General features: G+C 48.2%; 1 protein-coding gene across 3 annotated transcripts in view; it reads left to right on the forward strand.

Annotated features, from left to right (window-relative positions):
• Window positions 1–19,223, forward strand: part of Afap1 (actin filament associated protein 1) — a 119,771-nt gene that overhangs the window by 91,224 nt on the left and 9,324 nt on the right. Inside the window, exons 11-15 of one of the 3 annotated variants that reach the window (XM_005365934.2) lie at window positions 2,224–2,369; window positions 9,997–10,114; window positions 12,956–13,222; window positions 15,153–15,267; window positions 18,982–19,146. In XM_005365934.2, the coding sequence (XP_005365991.1) occupies window positions 2,224–2,369; window positions 9,997–10,114; window positions 12,956–13,222; window positions 15,153–15,267; window positions 18,982–19,146 (811 nt within the window). The remainder of the gene's footprint in view (window positions 1–2,223; window positions 2,370–9,996; window positions 10,115–12,955; window positions 13,223–15,152; window positions 15,268–18,981; window positions 19,147–19,223) is intronic. The other 2 variants (XM_026788657.1, XM_005365935.2) reach the window with 2 other exon arrangements.

Here is a 19,223-nt window from a genome sequence, read left to right on the forward strand (position 1 = left end):
AGTGCTCACACACAGAGCTGTAGACTGTGAGCTGAGGGATCGCAGTGCTCACACACAGGACTGTGGGCTGAGGTGACCTGGGTTCTGTTCCCAAGCCTTACTGGTGGTCGTGCCGTGGGCCAGCAAGGAAGGCTGGAGATTTTAACTTTAATCTATAGATGCTTTTGGACTTACAGAACCAATACAAAGAAGGGCCTCGTTTTCCCCCACTGTGGTGTTTCCTGATGTCCCAACACACAGATTTCCACACACTTTTGTGGATTTCCTCCCCCTTCTACTCTTAAATAATTCAATGTGTGTTTGTAAAAATAAAAATAAAAACAAAAGCAAGGGACATCACTTGGCTAGAACCACAGTGATGGCAAGAATGGAAGTTAATACTGGTGCCATGCTCTCCCATAATGCCTAGGTCTTAATCTGAATTTTCCAGTTATGCCAGCACGGTCCTAGTACCTGATGTATACATGAAAACCGTGTGGCTATTTATCCTCCAAGCCTCCCAGTGACTCCATCCAGTTCATACTACTGATACTCCCCAGGGCACAGACCCTTTTATATTATAGAAGATCCTTCCTTTGGAATGTTCCTTCTCCTTCTGATATTGGGCTATCCTGGCACCCTTGCAGGAGCCAGGTGGAAGTGGCATCATGTATGGTGTGTCCTGTAGGGAGGTGTCATGTATTCCCTAGTGATGTGATTCATTGGAACACAGAATACTTTTCTATTGTTCTGATAAAACACCATGACCAAGGCACCTTACGGAAGAAAAAGCTTGTTTGGGTTTAGGGTTCCAGAGCAACAAGAGCCCATCATGTGGGGAGAGGGATGGCAGCAAGCAGCATGATTGGAGCAGAAAACTATGCATTCACATCCTTTACCATAAACATGAAGCAGAGAGAGCAAACCAGAAGTTTATGAGGCTTTTGTCTTTCAAAGCCTGCCCCCAGTATCGTACTTTCTCATCTTCCATCCAGGCTGCAGCATCTAAACCTCCCCAAACAGTGCCTCCAACTGGGGTCTCTGGAGTGCTCAACTGCCTGAGACTCTGGGAGACATTTCCCACATAAACCCCTGTAGATACCTTGGGCCCTTTTCAGGCTGAAAGCCTCCTCATGCCCCCTCTGTCATGTGAACAGAGCTCTCGAGACTATCTTATGTCAGTACTGGAGACTGGCCTGCAGCAGTCCCTCTGCTGATGATGGTGGCTGAGTGATGACATTCATTCCTCAATTCCTTCTACTGAGAAAAGTTCTCCTTACACACATCTCAGTAATTGTCCATTTACCTGTGTGTGTAGTAATTTCAGGGGGCCTCAGCCCCTGACGATATTCCTTTACTTGCTATGCACCCTCAGTCTTTGAACACACTCTGAGGCGTGTCCTCAGGTTTGATTCCCAGCACCTACATTTCAGATCATAACCATCTGAAACTCCATTTTTGGGGGATTCAATGCCATCTTCTGGTCTCCTTGGGTATCATGCATACACATGGCTCACGTGCATACATGTAAGCAAAAACATTCATATGCATAAAATACAAAAATCTAAAAAAACTAGCAAGTGCTCCCAGGTGAGATTTAGCCCGTGCTCACTGCCCCAGCTCCAGGGATGCAGTGGATCTATGTCACCATTAAGCAATTTGTATCACACTGCTCACAGACCCCATTTAAGTGCTTCATAACCACACCAACACAAACCAGGAAGCCAGCTCTTAAAGGAGCCACACACTTTTTGCTGCTAATGATGAGTCAGGAAGCCTTCTTTTATAGGAATCATGCCTCTGCTTTCTTCTAGCAATCAGAGTTCACCTGAGAAAATGCTGCTACCAAGAAACCATGCTTATTTCTGTTCTTTTGTGTCTAGAATTCCTTCCCAAGTTCTCTCAGGTTTTATGTGGATATAGTTGACTCACATTGGCACCATTTTGTAAATGGAGACTGCTCTTTCATTTCCCAGCTGCCCAGATCCAAATAATTACACAGAAACTATATTAATTACAACACTGTTTGGTCAATGACTTAGGTGTATTCATAGCTAGCCTTTTTCTTAAGTTAACCCATTTCTATTCATCTGTATATCACCATGAGGCTTCAGCTTACTAGTAAAGGTTCTGGGCATCTTTCTCCTTCAGCAGCTACATGGTGTCTCTCCATGTTTTCTTTCCCTTCCTGTCACACCTCTTTGTCTTTGGTTAAATGAATCATGCTTTTTTTCCCCATGGCAGGCATCATCTTCTGAAGACATGGGCAGATGGATTGGCATCTTACTGGCAGAGACGGGATCTTCAACAGATCCAGGAGCCCTGCACTATGACTACATAGACGTGGAGATGTCAGCAAATGTTATACAGACGGCCAAACAGACCTTTTGGTAAGACTCCTGCATAGCTTGTGGAAGGTCTGAACTAGCAACATTCTTCTTCTACTGTTTGACAATAGGTGTCGGGTGAGCGTGCAGACCAGAGCACACCTGAAGACTTTTCCTTGGTGGGGTGTTGGCCGTGGTGGCTCTGATGTTGGTGGGATTTCTGCTAGAATAGGTTTGTCAAACTTCTCTGAAGATGGTAGCACTGGCTTCCTGGGGCACAGTCCATTAAATTACAGTCACTTAGCTCTGCCCTTGTAGTCAGAGACAATAAGGAGCTGTGTCTGTTTTTATTTGTACCAACAGGTCATAGTCTTGATTTTGTTCTGTGGGCAGCTGGGTAGCTGTTGCCATCTTCTTTGTGGCAGGGGCCTTCTAGAAAGCAGAAAGGATTCTATGTGTTGCTGAAATAATGCCCAAGATTATTTTTGTTTTTCTTTTCTTTCTTTCTTTTTTTTCTTGAGGCAGGGTTTCTCTGTGTAGCCCTGGCCATGCTAGAACTCTCTCTGCCAGGTTGGCCTCAAACTCAGAGATTTACCTGCCTCTGCTTCCCAAGTCCTGGGATTAAAGGCACGGGCCACCACTGCCCAACAAAGCCCAAGATCTTAAATCTGTGGGTTTGGCACTTTCTAAATTTAAGTGGTGACAAATAATGCTACTTTGTGCAAAGCATACGTTTGAGCCAGAACGCTTGTTGATCACAATAATAATGAGGGGTTTGGAGCAGCAGTTTCTGTGGGGTCCTCAGCCCATGCTGGCCTTCAGTATCACTGGGCATTCAGCATCCTCAGCTGTTCCACAAGTTCATGGCTTTTTCCATACTCACCTGAGGTGTGTTCTCCTTCTGTGATGTTTTGACATGTGCTTTGTTGTCCAGGCTGTGGTGATGAACAGGTTTCTCCATAGCACTGTGTCCCTGGCATGTGTCCCCCTCAGATAGTGACAGTAGAGAATCCTGGATGCATTTGGGGTGGCCTTTGCTAGGCGGACTCCAGTAGCTCTGGTGATCTGAGTGCCAGTTGAGCCCCACCTGGCCAGAGACACAGAACTACACAGTGGATAAAAGGAGGACTCCCAGGCAGCAGATTGCTCACGAGTTGCTTGGTTGCCATTACCAAATTTCTTGTTTTGTTTTTTTAACCTTGAAAGACAAGCAATAGGCTAGGGATGCAGCCCAGTTGGTATAGTACTTGCCAAAGCATGCCCAAGGCTCTGAGTTTAATCCTGGCACCACACAAACTGGTGCACTCCTCTAATGTGGTAGGTGGAGGCAGGAAGATCTGTAGTTCAAGGTCATCCTTGGTTACAGAGTGAGTTGAAGACTGTCCTGGAATATATGAGACCACATCTAAAAAAAAATAGGTCAACTGGTAGACTTTGGGCCTCTTAGACATACATAACCTTAGACTGGACCCATTGCCCCTGTGGCTGTAGGAAAGCAATTAGTAACTCTGGTGCCATCAAAGGGCAGCTTGCTCAGAGGGTGGTTTCTACATTTATACCAGTCCTGGGAGCTCGAAGGTTCCCCAGATCACAGGGGCGGGATCACAGAGGGGGGCCACTCTGATGTACACAGTGGCCATGTGACAGGATGAGGGCCGTTCCCTAGGAGAGTGTCAGCCTGTTACCTCCATGTCAGTATACAGAGCATCTGACAACCGGTCACCAAGAGACGGCCACTCTTTAAATTATGGGGTAGCATTGAAGACTGTCCACAGCCACACGAGAGGCTGTGGGTTGTTCCTACCTCCCAGCATCCCATCCCTGTGAGGCTGTGTTCTCTCACGTATCTCTCCCAAAGAGCAGAGTATGGCCAGTGGGTGCAGAGGCAAGACTGGGACCCAGCTGCCGAACTCAGAGAGACATTTATAGACCTGAAAACCAATGTCCCCTTCTTTAATAATTTATTTATGTTGGAAAAGCATCATACATACATACACACACAGAGATCTATATGTATAAATGTATACATAAATGCAAACATAAATGCATATGTACACAAATATGTATTCACTGCGATAAAATATGATAAACTCTTGACAGTTGTTTTAAAATGAGTACACTTCTCACATTTTCTTTTAAATTCAATAGCTAGTGGGCAGGAACTCTTCACAGAAGAGTTGGACCCAGTCACGAGTCCCTTAATGCTAGGAAGTCTGAATAAAGCATCCTGGGCCAGTTGTGATGTGTCCAAATGCACCCAGACACATAGATCAGTTCCTGTTTCTGACCTCTTCTTTTTACATTTAAAAAGTATTTAAAAATATTTTCATGCAGTATATTTTGGTTGTACTTTTTCTTTTTTCACAACTCCTCCAAGATCTTTCAACCCACACCTACTCAACTTTGTTATTTCTCTCTTGAAACAAAATCAAAAAACCAAGAAAACAAAACAAAGCCCCAAAGACAAAAACTACCAAATCATAACCAAAACAGTATACACACAGATACACCTGGGTCCTTTTTGTGTTGGCAACTACTCCTAGGCATGGGGCCAACTATAGAATGTGGTTGGTACGCCTGGTGACACTCTATTGAAGAAAATGGATTTTCCTTTTCTTAGCAGGAATCAACTGCAGATAGCTTCCTTTTGGGATGGGGTATTGAAACAGGGACCCTTTACATAGCTCTAGCTGCCCTGAAACTCACTACATAGACCAGGCTGGTCTCATACTTACAGAGACCTATCTGCCTCTGCTAATTGAGTGCTGAAATTAAAGGCGTGTGCCACCACACCTGGTACAAATAACGTCTTGGTTGACGGGGGAGCCCTGTGTCTACTTTTCTTCCATGCTGATATTTTGACTGATTTAAACCTGTGCAGATCTTGTGTGTGCTGCCACAGTCTCTGTGAGCTCATACATATATTCTGTTCTGTCTGGAAGACACTGCTTCCCTGAAATCATCCACCATCTCTGGCTCTTACAATATTTCTGTCTCCTTTTCTTCATAGATCCTGGTCCCAAGTTTCTCACTCTCTATACATTGTCCAGTAGTACATTAATGTGTCAATTGCCATCTACTGTAAGAAGCAGCCTCTCTGATGAGGGCTGAGCAATGCGCTGATCTTTGGGTATAGCAATAGTTCATTAGGAATCATTTTATTGCTATATGTCTTCAACAGAATAACTGTTGCAAGTTTCCCCTAGGACCTGTTCACTCTTAGGTTCTTAGTCCACTTTAGTAGGTATGCGTTCCATCTTATAGTGGGCCTTAATGTCAGTTTAAAAAAAAGGGTGGTTACTACCATAACATTTATGCCACTGTTGCACCAGTATGCAAATTGCTGTTATAGGTCAATGGGGTTTGTAACTGGGTTAGAGTAATGATTATTTTTCTCCTCCTATAGTGTGTATAGTATCTTCCAGCACTATGAATAGTAGATAGTAGTGGTGAAACTTCTCTTTGGGCACTAGCTCTAATTTTTGAGGGTTTGATGGGATAAGTAAATGGTATCTGTAGCAGTAGGATCTTACCATCAGGTTGAGGAGATAACCAAAATCACTGGCAATAGCCTGTAACATTTGGGTGGCTATGAGATCCCTTGGGCCAATGACTCAATAATATGTAACCCATTTCTGCAACTGGGGCTTTTCCTTGGTAGCATGAGATGTCTAGTTGGTGCATCGTCTCCCCCATTATATGGTATCTCTGCTTAAATCCCTTTTATATATTTTAGGATGCTTCTACTATAGTAGGTTCCCAAATGGCCTTTAAAAGGCCTTCAGTGTTAGTTGTCCCTCCCATTTTCCCTCTTATCCCCTGCCCTATCTTGTTCCTCCTCATTTAATTCTCCTATTCTAGTTCCCCTTTATAACTCTAAATCCTATTTTCCCTTCCTTGGGATAGCCCCACCTCCCCTCTGGTCCCTTGCAAGTTATGTGACTCCTGTAGAAATTTTAAATGAAAAAAAAAAAGAACAGCCAAGGACACCCTCATTCTAGCAACATGGCAGCCTATAGAATTGGGGAGGGGACGTCACCAGTTAAACATCTGGCAAAAGGCTTAGTATCTAGAATATGCATAGATCTAAAAAAAAATCTGAACATTAAGAAAACAAATAATCCAGTTTTTGAAACAGAGTATAGACACACCTTAGGGTTTTTATGGTAAAATATGATGGCCAAACACAGCTTGAGGAGGAAAGAGTTTATTTCGGCTTATAGTTTCCCATTACAGTCCATCACTGAAGTCAAGGCAGGAACTTAAGCGGGAGCCTCATACTGTGAGATCTCCAGCTTGAAATATTAATAGTTGTTATCTGTACTTATGTGGACATTACTAAAATCCCCAAAGGAAAACACTTGCTGTTGACTCTAATCAGCAAACAGACCAGCACATTCAGGAGAAACCCTGAATTTCCCTCTGTACATGGCCCAGCTTTTCTTTTATAACTGAGCAGAGTTTTAATCTAAACCAAATGAGGGGTGGCCACAGCCTGGAGAAAAGAATGCAGGTTGCTGTATCAAACACTCTTCATTAAAAAAGCGTATGAACTTAGCTTAGGAATCTTTTCTTTAAAGCTCATTAGAATCTTTTTAGGGATGTTAGCTAGCAATAAAGTTAATTTTCATGTTTTAGTTTTCTAGCCAAGCATTCCCATAAAACTTATCAGAGAGGAGACTGAGCAAGGGAACAGCCTTCACAATGCGGCCACTTGCCAAGGCGCTAGAGAGTCTGGGATTAAGTTAATTTTTCGCCTTTTATAACTTGGCGGCCGTGTGGTGATTCTTCACCAAACGATTAGGAGAATTATCAGCCATTGTGCCTGACTGAAGGAAGGAAGGCAATAATGTTCTGAAAAGGAACAGGAAACAGGAAAAAAAAAACATACAGGACTCCCCTGGGAGATTGACGCCTAACAGTGTGGATGGTGCTGGACACTGAGGACAGGTCCTGAAGCTGACCAGAGACCATGAGTCAGGTGACAGAAGGCAGTGCCTTGGTTTCCCCTGCACGGCTCACAAGTGTTGCCCATCACAGGTCCAGAAGAATGTGGTGATAAAGATGTTTCTGTCTGACTAAAGCAGGCCAGTCTGAGAGAGCCACCTTCCAGCCACCATCTTCAGGTCCCTGCAGGTCTCTGCGTTTACATACAGGTTCCCTGGGATGCTCGTATGTTGTAGACTCAGCTCTTTCCCACTTACACACTTGGCTGTCAGTCATTGTGGAAAGATTGCTAGAGGGGATCGTTGCCCCCCTGCTTACTCTTGGCTCTGCAGGAGTTCTTTTACCGCCCTGTGCCTCTCTCTGTAAACCTTAAGCTGCTCTGGCAGTGGAGAAGGCCTCTGCCAATGAGGAAGTGTGTGTATATGCTCTTATATGCTCTTTAAGTCCTTTGGGCATCCCCATTGAAGGAAGTGGAAGAACCCTGTGCTCTTCCGACTGTCCTTGATACTTCCTGATATCTGTGCATAAGTATGAGCCCTGGGCAGCCTGACATTGCGGAGCGAAGATGAGGGCCCTGCTGGGGAGGGAAAACAGTGTGTGAATTCACGTGCAGCGCTGAGTGCTCAGCAGTGGCTATGCTGGGCACTAGCGGGTGCAGGCACGCCGGGGGTCCTGCCATGCTTCTGTTTACCTCACTCCCAGCCTTCCCCCAAGACAGCCCTCAACTGAGTCTTTCCATCCACCCCTTAAACATGTGTGTGAAACATTCAGGAACTCCTAAGCGGCTAGTCAGTCTTTCCCTTTTGCATTTTCTCCTTCCTGTGACTTTAGCTTTCCTACACTTAATTTGACGTAGATTAAGTGCAGAATAATTATATCACTGTTCATAAGCTAAGAAGTCTTAAGTTGTTACATCTGCCAGAGGAGCCATGATTGCCACCTTCTTCCAGCAGGGGGCAGCAGTGCACTGTGAGAGTGTGGCCATTAGGGTGTGCAGCGCAACACAGGTGGCTGGCTGTGCTGCCCCAAGCTCCTTTCCCAAACAAAGTTTGGGGGGAAATGCATTTCTGTTAACTTTGTGTGATCTTAGTTTCCCACTTAGGAGAAAATGCTGCCTTGGTTCTTTCTTCCTGGGTTTTCACAGTTCTCCAGAAACAAGTCCAGCTTCCTGAGAGGCTGGCCCATCTCTCCTCATTGTGCTTTGGACACTGGGGTGGTAGAACACTTGAGGAACTGAGGAGCCTCCCCTCCTCCCAGCAGTCCTGACACCACACAGCCTGGGAAGGAAGGGGATGGGGGGAGCCAGGGTGGAGCTGGAGTCTGGTGAATACAGCCTGCCCTGCACTGCGCTTCACTTGACTTTTCTTGGTGACTTTTGATGCCTCTGGGCGGTGGCAGATGGAGGGCCAATATGCTCTGTCTGGCTCTCTGGGGAGCGTGCCTGGGGGAGAGGAAAACGGTCCTTTCTCTTTTACATGCAAACTCTTGCTCTCCACCTCTGGCTGCTGGTACGGGCTCTGCTCACATTAGGTGGCATCCCAGTTCTCTGTGGACTCCAACAGGGGCCCACTGAAGGACAATTCTGAAATGTCCACCAGGACACAGTGTCTGCCCTGAAGATCAAAACCTCTGTCCCCAGGACCCACTCACAAATCCATTCTCGTTAAAGAGCAGATGTTAACTTGAGGTTCTTACACCCTACAGACTCTTCTTAGACCCTAGGAAGTGCTTTGTTTGCTATGTCACTGGTGTGTTAGGAGTCCACCAGCATGGAGCTTTTGGGTAGGAGAGGTACAAGAGCTGCCACCTCTTCCCTGGGTACAGTGCCCTCCCTGGATATGGCACCTTCCTTGGCTACACGCCTTCTCTAGGTCTGGTGATTCCCTGGGTGCGGCACTTTCTCTGGATCTAGTGCTCTCCCTTGTGAACCCCGTGCCTGGGTACAGCTTCCTCCTGGGTTTGCTCCTCTGGGTATGGTGCCTTCCCTGGATGAACTGCCTTCCTGGTGTCTCCCATCCAGGAGCTCTTCCACCCTGTCCTCTCAGATCTGAAAGTCCCTGGCTCTGATCCACTCGCACCCCACCCCCAAATCCATCAGGCTTTCCAGGAATGGGATGGGCAAAGGCGGCTGGCTCCCATTATCATTAGGAAATCCCAAGGTTTTAGGGAACCAAGACCCAGGCATGTATGTCACACGCATCACAGCAGCACAGGATTCTGAGGCCTCAGCATGGCTGCTCTCAGGGCCTCCAGAAGCTCAGGGAGCAGCTGAAGTATGCTGTGTGGCTGCCAGAGCTCAGTGAGGGCTTGCTGTGCAGCCACGAACGTCCCACAGCAGGCCAGGGAGTGGCGGAGGCCATGCTGCCCCCTGCCTTTGGGAGTGGCCAGTCTCTATAGACAGGTTGAAACTGGTTCATTGCTGTGAGAGGACCAGCCCATCAGAAAGAGCTGCTGTGCCCTCCCTGGGTGTATGCTTTCCCTGGCTGTGGTTAAAATAGTGGTACCTGTCTGGGCCGCTCCACTTGTAAGTGCCGCTGTGTATCCCCATACATGGTGTTCATTGTCTGTGCTGGAGTCTGTCTTGGCTCTGGGTGAGGATTGTCCCCAGTCCCTTGAAGATGACATATGCATCTGCCTAAGGTCCTAAGGGTTCTGCCTCTGACCCTGGCATGGCCTTTGGTTGCATCAAGGTTCACAGAGGCCCTGCTGATTAACACGCATGTCCATGTTTTCTCCCTCTCAGCTTTATGAACAGGCGGGCAGTGTCCACAAGCCCATACCTGGGGAGTATCTCCAACGGCTACGCCCACCCCAGCGGGACAGCATTGCACTATGATGATGTCCCCTGTGTCAACGGCTCGGTGAGTGTCCTTTGTTAGAAAGCAAATTGCTAGTTACTTCTGTCCTGGAGTGCCTAGTTTTCCATTCTAGTGAACTGAGATGGAGAATTATACCACTGCTCCCCCAAACCCTGGTCTCTGACGTGAACAGCAGGTCATGTGATCCCTAGTGGACAGCTCGTCTACTTCTGTTATCGTCATCACATACAGCTCGTCACCCAAGATGGAAGCCGGCGACTTAAGTTAAAATAAATAGACGGAGCTGGAAGAATATTCAGTTTCACAGCTGGTGTCAGTCAGACACAACAGTCTATGTTACTCTGACTAGTTACGCCCAGCATGGCTGCAGCCGCCACCCTGCCTTCAGACAGAGGCCTGGAGCGGCTGCTGGCGTGCTGGTGTGGAGCACTCACACACGAATGCAGGGATGCCGTGTGGCGGCTTCGCTGTCAAGCAGGCCTCGAGTATGTCCATTTAGCCTTAGTTTTTATTTTTCCCTGTTTTGTCCAATGTGTCCAGATCATGAGCAGATCCCTGCTGGGCCTCTATTATTTGGCTGGTGGTTGGGCACTGTGTACCTTTGTTGGCCTGACCCGTGCCTGCCTGTGCAGTGAGCAGGTGTGGGAAAGCGTGTGTGAGAAACTTGTTCTAAGAGGAGCCAGTATTTCTTAAGAGTTTCTCAACCTTGTTTTAAATTTGTGTCCTTCCTGTTCCCGACTTCGTTCTTTCCCCAATATTCTGATGGCAGGAGCCAGGCTCCTTTGTGCAATGGGAGTCCTCCCGGTGACCTCTGTTCTGTGGCCCTATAGCCCTGTGGACAGTGATATCTGGTGAGCACTGTGAGCAGGGCTCTCAGTCCACCCTGTGTGTCATCATGGTCCCCAGCCCCCTCCCGTATTCTTGCTATTGCACGATTTTCAAGGTGAGGCCTGGCCTCGGTGGCCTCCCTGTATCCGTGTAGCCCCAGCACCATTGTATGGGACCTGCTCCTGTACTCCAGAATCTAGGCTATCTAATCTCAAAGGTATGCTGCCATTCCCAGCCTGTGGCCTCAGCAGCCTTCTGCAGGCCTTGCCTTCTAGACAAGGCCTCCACATAGCCACACCACACACACACACACACACACACACACACACACACACACACACACACACGAGGTGAGCAAGGTATTGCAGGGACTTGATGAATCATGCCATGCTCATATGTCCGGGTCCCCTTGGCAGTTCAGACACCTTGCTGGCTCATGTACCCTCAGTGCTTCTTCCCCGGCTCACCCATGTTTTGATGTGGAAAGAAACAGCTCTGTGCTGAGGAATCCTCCCTACATACATGCACTGGGCCCTAGGAGCTGAGACATATGCCGTGTGTGTGTGTGTGTGTGTGTGTGTGTGTGTGTGTGTGTGCGCGCGCGCGCGCGTGCGTGTGCACACGTGTGTCTTGCCCTTTTGTTTCCACATGGTATCCCTGCTCAGGTTTCCTCAGCCTGTCCTGTGCGCAGGCCTCTGTTACCACATGACTGCGTTTCAGAAGCTTCATTTCCGGGTTCCATAAAGTCCACACTTTATGACCAAATGCTCAGAGTGTCAGTACTGTTTCCCCTGTAAAAGTTCAGCTCATTCTGCACTCCCTTTGATTCTTTGCGAGGGAAGGGCTCTGCACACAGTCACTTTTATTCTAGAAACTTCTGTGGGATTTCGTCACTGTTTACTAAGTATTCCACATGACTTGATCCCTGCTATTTTAGGAAAATGAGAGTCAAGTATAGACCATTGCATATCTGTGGGGCTGTCACTGCAGCGCTCCACCCTGGCTTTTCTACGTTGTGTTAGGTTGTGCGCTTGTCCCCAGCGTCACAAAAATAGACACTGATGTGGCTGCAGAAGACACCCCCACCCTGGGATTTTAGGCCTTTCCTATTTTTATAACAAAGGGCTATAATTATAGTCTGGCAAGAAGGAGCGCTGCAGGAGAACATAAAAAAACAGGCTGAAATGGGCAGAATATATGAATTAATATTTCCTTTTATAATACTGGGCAATTTACAAAGACCTTTAAAGCCTGGGGGGATCTGGCAGTAGTTAAGAGTTTGGGCTTTCTTTATAGGTTCCTGCCAGTGCTCTGGAGTCCGTGTCCTGAGACATGGCTTTGAACTGTTAACTCTTTGTTCAGCTCCTCTGCTAGCATAATGCCATTGTTCCATCCAAGTCGGAAGCACCCTGCATCCTACGGTTACATGACTCTGTCTTCAGCAGGCTTTTTTGGCAATGGCAATCTTTCTCAGGTGCTCAACTATGGAACTTAGACCACGCTGACCTTGATGGTGAATGTGTCGGCCACAAGGCAGCAAGGATGAACTCAAGGTGTTCTTGATGTCAGTCACATTCCTCCAGCAGCCTGATTTGCCCAGCTCTGCCTTTCCCCAGCTGTGTGAGCTGCCTTTGGCTCTGTTTCCCCTGCTTGCTAAGTGGAGTAAGTGATAGATAAACCAGTGTGTCCAAACCACAACAAGCGCCAGGGCCCTTGATCGTGATCTCACGTGCCTTCCCGTGCGGCAAAGAGCTCCGGGTGCTGTCCAACTCCCTGACCTTATTTCCTGTGCATCAGGGAACTTCCAAACTCCATGTCTCTAGGGCTAGCAATGCCAGCTCAGTACTCTTCAATTGACTCTGTGAACAATTTAAGGACAGAGAAACCTTTCTTATGACTCCGAAGGCAAAGGGGCCCTTATGAAGCAGCCCGTGGTTGTGGGGGTTGTGCCTGACCTGTGTGTGTATGAGTGACTGGCCATGCAGAGCTTTGGGGGGCTGCTAACATCTCACTGTGCTGATCTTCTCTGTCCTCATCTGGCCGTATGTGTTGCAGTGGGACACGGATGGCGGCTTTCCTGGCTGTGGGAGCAGAGGCCTGGCGGAAGAGGTGCTTTATGATAACGCGGGCCTCTACGATAACTTGCCATCACCGACTATCTTTGCTCGCTCCTCTCCTGCTGACCGGAGGGCATCTCGGCCACCTGCTGACAGGCTGTCCTCTAACCACTACAAATCCCCCACCTCCTGCAGCCCACCCTGCTCCCCACCTGTCACTAACACCTCTTCTGTGGGGAGGGCGTCTCTCGGGCTACACTCCCAGGTACAGATTGCGTTCCTGAACTCCCCGACATCACCAGTGGACCTGCAGTGACCATATACTCACCTCCTCCCACACACCAAAATGTTACAGTCTTCAGCCGTAGCCTACTTCACAGTTAGCTATGGAGGGGCTGGAGAGCCATTTGGGACCAGCTCCCAGTTTTCCTGGCTCACCCACCTCTGCTCCTGGAGGATTCCCCAGTGCACTTTGAGAATTACGTCAAAGGTTATGAAAAGAGGCCATGCAACTTTCCAGAAGGTTCTGGAATGGCAGGTTTCTCTAGAATATTCTACCTTGTGTATAAGTGAGCAACGGCTGCCCCCAGGGAGTGGTTAGTTCCTGTCTGTAAACATGGCCCACACCATGCTGAGAGCCAGTGTGTCATCTGGGAGACAATGACGTGTGCCCTCCTGTACCTGTGTGACAGGGCTCTGACTGAACCCTTGTTTGCCTATGCTCTGTGACATGCATCAGCATTTCAGAGCAGACATGAACTGCCTTCATCAATTTTTAACCTAAGCATTCTGTATGCTCTGCCTGGAGTCCTGGCTGCCTCACACTCTGGGAATGTAAAGCAAGAGGCTAGGCTTTCCACGGTCTGTTCCATTCAGTTTTGAGAAAATAGCAGACACCAGGCAAGGTCTAGGCGTCCACATAGTGGTGACTCACTATTGCACTCCAGACACTGCTTTGTCTGAACCGACACGGGAATCTTGCTGTGGTAGCACAAATATTCAGATGTTATCCCTGGAGAGTCTGACTCCTGGAGTGGAGGGGTGTGAGCCGCTGAGTGACCAGTGTGAATTCCACCGGCCTCTGCCAGTGTCATCAGGATCCCCGCCCAGTTCTGGCCAATGAGTCCTACTGTTATCTGTCGGTTTGCTGGTATCATAGCTGTCTTTGGTTAGCTCAGTAAATCTGCCACCTGTGCATTCCTCTCACTAGTCAGGAATCACATGATGCATGGCATGGCATTCCCACTGTTACCCAGCCTAGTCTCTGTTCCAAACAGGCTGGTCATTCCTTTGGGAACCTGTTGGTGATGAGGCCATGCACTCAGAGAACTCCTGGTTGCCATCTTGTGCATGGCTGTGCAGTATCATCAGGAGTCCTAGGGAGATGCCAGCGTCTTTACATTTTTAAGCGAGCAACCAGAGGTTCGGGAAGTTTTGAAGGGCAGGCTCAGGGTCCCCTAAATGACAAACCAGAATTGCAGCTAGATCTGTATGCAACCCCACACTGTACCTCCAATAGAAGGAGAAGCAGGCAGTGAGAGTTGGGGATGACAGCACCTGGGTCAAGTTTCCTCTCTCTGGAGTTCACTGCCCGGCATGCAGTGTTGCCTGCCGCGTGTGAAGCTGTGCCTTGAAGAGTCGGCAGGGACTGTTGAATTTTTTAAGCCTGTAGCTGGCTAAGGCTTGTATATATTTATGATATATTTGTCTCTTGCAGCCTTCCTCAGATGATTCATCAGTGATCTGAAAGGAGGTTATGTACCCCATTATTGCATAGTTCAGTTAAGGGCAAGAACCTCCCTGCACAGCCAGACCCTTTCTCTAAAAATAGCTCAATAATGGAAAAACAACTTAGCTCTATACACAGTGTCTCAGGCTCTCAAAGGTTCTGCTGCACACCTGTGCATGGTCACTCAGAGCTGCTCTCTATCCAAAACTTGAGGCCCCAGCAGAAACATAGCATCCTTCCCATTGCAGACAGACTTCTTGGTAGCCCTGGGTGTCCAGCCTTCATTGCTGGAAGTTTCCCATAGGGACATCACAGAAGCCCGTTGACTGGAAACTGAGTTGGTTTCCTTTGCCCTCTGACCATGCTAGTCGGTTGCACTTAAGAGTCAAAGACTAAAAGAAGTAACTTTTAGTTAAAAGGGTGCTTTAGCTTGATTGTTTTTAATTTTCTCTGTGTGTTTCAACAGTTGAAGAGCAAAAAACCTCCAGTGGCATCTAATGGGGTTTCCATAAAGGGGAAGGTTCCGAGCAGCCAGCAAAAAAAAGTGGATTCTGCAGGTGGCGTGAAACGGACAGCATCAAGTGAGTTCCCCTTCTGGCTCCTTGCTTCCTGCTTTGGTGCAGTTGGTCAACTTGAGGCTGGCTGGGCTACTTCTGTAGCAGATACTGAGCTTGAGGGTGTGCTGGGAGGTAGGGTAATGTGCTTCCCCCTCTCACTGGCCAGGATCTCTAACTCAGCCTCTGTGAATGTTGCTTGGCTTTTTGGTATGACATTCAACCATGAGACACTGGGGCTTTGGTCCAGGAGACTTCTGTTTGTGTCCCTAGAACACCAGTGACAAAGTCACATAAATTGAAGGCAGCTGCTTCATCGGTCAGACGTGCAGGTGGCTGAGCACTGGGCTGATTCAGAGGAAAGGGAGATGCTGGGCACCGAAAGAAAAGTGACCTGTCACAGCAACCAGCACCTTCCATCCCTGCTGACCTCTGATAGCTGTGTTGTCAGGATAAGTGCCATGCACCCCATTGTGCAGTGAGGGCACCTTCCATCCCTGCTGACCTCTGATAGCTGTGTCGTCAGGATAGGTGCCATGCACCCCATTGTGCAATGAGGGAAGTACCCCCGAGTAGAACAGGACAGCCAGAGGTCTCACAGCAGACCAGGCCTTCCGACTTCAGAGCCGACTGTATAGACCAAACAGAGGGAGACGCAGCCTGCCTGGGATTCAGCAGCTCTCCTTCATCTGCAGCTAAAGTTGAGTGTGCTAGCTTCTTGAGTTTGTGTTTGCTCTGCCCTCATTGCATTGGGTGGTCAGCCATTCAGCCAGCCTGCTGGTGGGATGTGTTTATTCAGGACACCCTGCTTGTTGCTGGGGATATGAAGAGAAGATCATGCTAGCTTTAAAACGCAGGCCTAGGGACTGCAAGGAGCTCTGCTGGTCCTGGAGCTCCTCCATCAGTCTGAGCCAAGCAGGAAAGTGTCCAAGCCAAATCATGGCCAGTCAATGCCATCTGGGATTCCTGTCTGAGCATTCCAGTCTACAGCCATTCATTCGGTAGGCAGGCCTCCGGGATAGTGTAGATAACTAGCTACCTTCACCTGGAGTCCTCCCCACCCACCTGGTGCGGGAGAGAAAAGGCCTCAGCCCTGCCCATGCTGGTATCTGCTTCAGAGTCAGAACAAGGGCACAGAGAGGCTATCCTTTTCCATAGTCAAAGCATGGATGAGCCATGGGACTTGAGCAACACTTGGTTGCTTCCGCCCCAGGGAACCTTTGCGTTCTTGACAGGAGCTCGTCTATGCCTCGGCTTTCAACTCCGCATTTCAAGCAGGCAGGTCAGGAGCCTGTCGGGCTATCTCCTCATTGTCGCAGACTTCCTTGGCCCTCTCTTTGTAATTTCATTCCCTGATGCCTTGGGTGTATTTACGCTCTTGTTCTTAGTGTTGTTCATTCAGGGAGGTGCAGGAGCCAGAGGGATGAGTCGGCCTAAAATTTAGCCTTGTTAAGCAAGATCTGAATCCCACGCGGGCTCCTTCAGCCAGGCGATTTTCATGGTCCTCTGCTCGCTTTATTTTATGGATGATTTGTCCCAGTATCTAGTGGGACCTTCTGTAGGGAATGTTTTATTAACTTTGGTGACATCTAATGGAAACAAAAGGGAAAAATAATTGCATCCCGTGCTTTTGCCGAGTTCAGCCGATTGCATTACGGTTGTATAGTTGATTGCATGGGGACTACATGGCGGGGAAATTTATAAGCTGTTGTCTGTAGGTTTGTTGGGAGATGTATTGGTGTAGACAGGGGAGTCTGTACAGTTTGGCATGAAATTTCCTGGAAGTGCCTTGGTTTCACGAGACAAGGTGGTTTTCCTTGCGTTGTGAGTCTGGCAATGTCAGTTTGGGGGGGGGGTCTTTTTGGTGAGGAAAGGGATGCCGACCGGACATAGGAAATGCCTAAATCCCTAAGAAAGTGGCCAATTATGGTAGAGCCAGCTCAGGGCAGGTACTGTATGAGCAAGCTGCTGGTGAGCCAGTCATCTCTAGTTGTCATGGGGGCTGCCTGTGAGTGTCTGCTCCATGCCAGGCATCTTCACACACAGTTATCCGTGTTAGGGACATGCATCTACTTTTAAAGACTTGCAAAACAGCCCTTGTCCCTCCATGGCTTCTACTCTGAAACAGACAGACCTGTAGATGGACGGTGACAGAGGGGCAGGTGGGGTGCAGCCCCCAGATCTGGCGAGTGATACTGTGACTAGAGATGCTGGAAGCCTCACAGCAGGCTCTGGCCAGTCGTGCTAGGTTCTCCAGCCCCTCAGCATCTTTTCCAGAGAGGCTTTCCCTAAATTCCTATTGGGCTGCTTTAAGTTCCCCACAACAACACACAGTAGCCCGGAACTGTAGGCCAGACTGTGGGAGTGTGGGGCCTGAGTTCAGCGCCGTGTGAACAGCTATGTGCTGGCGGCCAGGTTGCTGGTTTTCCCCCGAATCTTTTACTTATTCTCTTATTCATTTTTCATTCATTCATTCATTAACTATAGCAGCTATTTATAAAGCATTCATCTGGGGAGCTATGTTAAGTGCTTTGTAAATATTAATTGAACTCTTACAGCCGCCCATGAATGACCTGCTCTTATCCCATTTCACAGGAGGAGAAACAGGCACAGGTTTGTCCTAGGTCACAGGACTCCAAGATTGCCCTTTGAATAGTAGGTCTCCAAGCACCATGGACTGCCTCTCTGTCTTTTCATTCAGCAGAGAAGCCCTCCCTATCAGAATCTCAGGCCAAGGAGATGTCTTCCCTCCAGCCAGGGCGAGGTGTACTTGTAAAACAGAAGTGGGAACAGGGAGGCCATGCACATAGGGAGAACTACAGAAACTCTAGAACATATTTTTTAAATCTATTTTACTTTGTGTGTTTTGCCTACATGTTTATCTGTGCACCCTGTGTATGCCTGGAGACCAAGGAGAGCAGAAGAGGGGCTTGAATACCCCTGGAACTAGAGTTACAGATGACTGTGAGCTGCCATGTGGGTGCTGGCTCTCGAACTCTGGTTCTCTAGAAGAACAGCCAGTGCCCTTAACCACTGAGCCATCCCTGCAGTCCCAATAGAGGTTGTTTTTGACCATAACAGATATGCTGTTCTGGTTTCATTTCTTTTGCTGTAACAAATACACAGAAACAATTTCGGGCTTGCAGTTACAGGTTACAGTGTGTTACTGTGGAAAAGTCAAGGCACCTCACACTCAGATTCAAATGCAGAGAGAATAAATGTATGGCTACCTGCATGAGGTCATGTACACAGCCAGCTTCCTCCACTCTCACACATTCCAGGGCCCAGTTTGTGATATGGTGCCACACACATTGGGGGTGTGTCTTCCGTCTCAGCTAATAATCAAGACACGGCCATTGGCCAAGCTGATCCAGATAATACCTTGTTAAGATGTTGTTCCCAGATGATTGTAGACTGTGTTGGGCTGACAGTTAAAACTTTATAGGTCACTGTCTGGCCAGGTTCCAGAATCATTGCTCTGAGCCTTATTGACAATTATTTGAAAGCTGAGGGGAGGAGCACTTGGAGGGAGGAGCCCTTAGAGGGAGTCTCCAGTATTCCTCTCCATTTGTAAATGTGCAGATCAAAGTATTAGAGGAATTGAGGCACGTAGAGTCCCTGCTCGTAACCCCCCTTTCTCCTCAGGACCAGCCAGGAGCAGCTCTGTGGTAGAGCGCTAAGCAACAGACCTTGGCAGTCTGACCCCTCTGGATGCGCTAACTCTTGGTACTCCTTATTTAGATGCTGACCAGTACAAATATGGTAAGAACCGGGTGGAAGCAGATGCCAAGCTGTTACAGTCCAAAGAGGAGGAGCTGCTGAAGAGGAAAGAGGCCCTGCGGAACAGGCTAGCACAGCTCCGGAAAGAGAGGAAGGACCTGAGGGCCGCCATCGAAGTGAATGCAGGTGTGTGTGGTGGGGGAGGGGGTAGGAAATTCTGATGGTCCATGCGCCTGTGTCCACAGGAGCTCTAGAGTTCATCC

The sequence above is a fragment of the Microtus ochrogaster genome, unplaced genomic scaffold, assembly GCF_000317375.1.
Source record: "Microtus ochrogaster isolate Prairie Vole_2 unplaced genomic scaffold, MicOch1.0 UNK5, whole genome shotgun sequence".
Taxonomy (NCBI): domain Eukaryota; kingdom Metazoa; phylum Chordata; class Mammalia; order Rodentia; family Cricetidae; genus Microtus; species Microtus ochrogaster.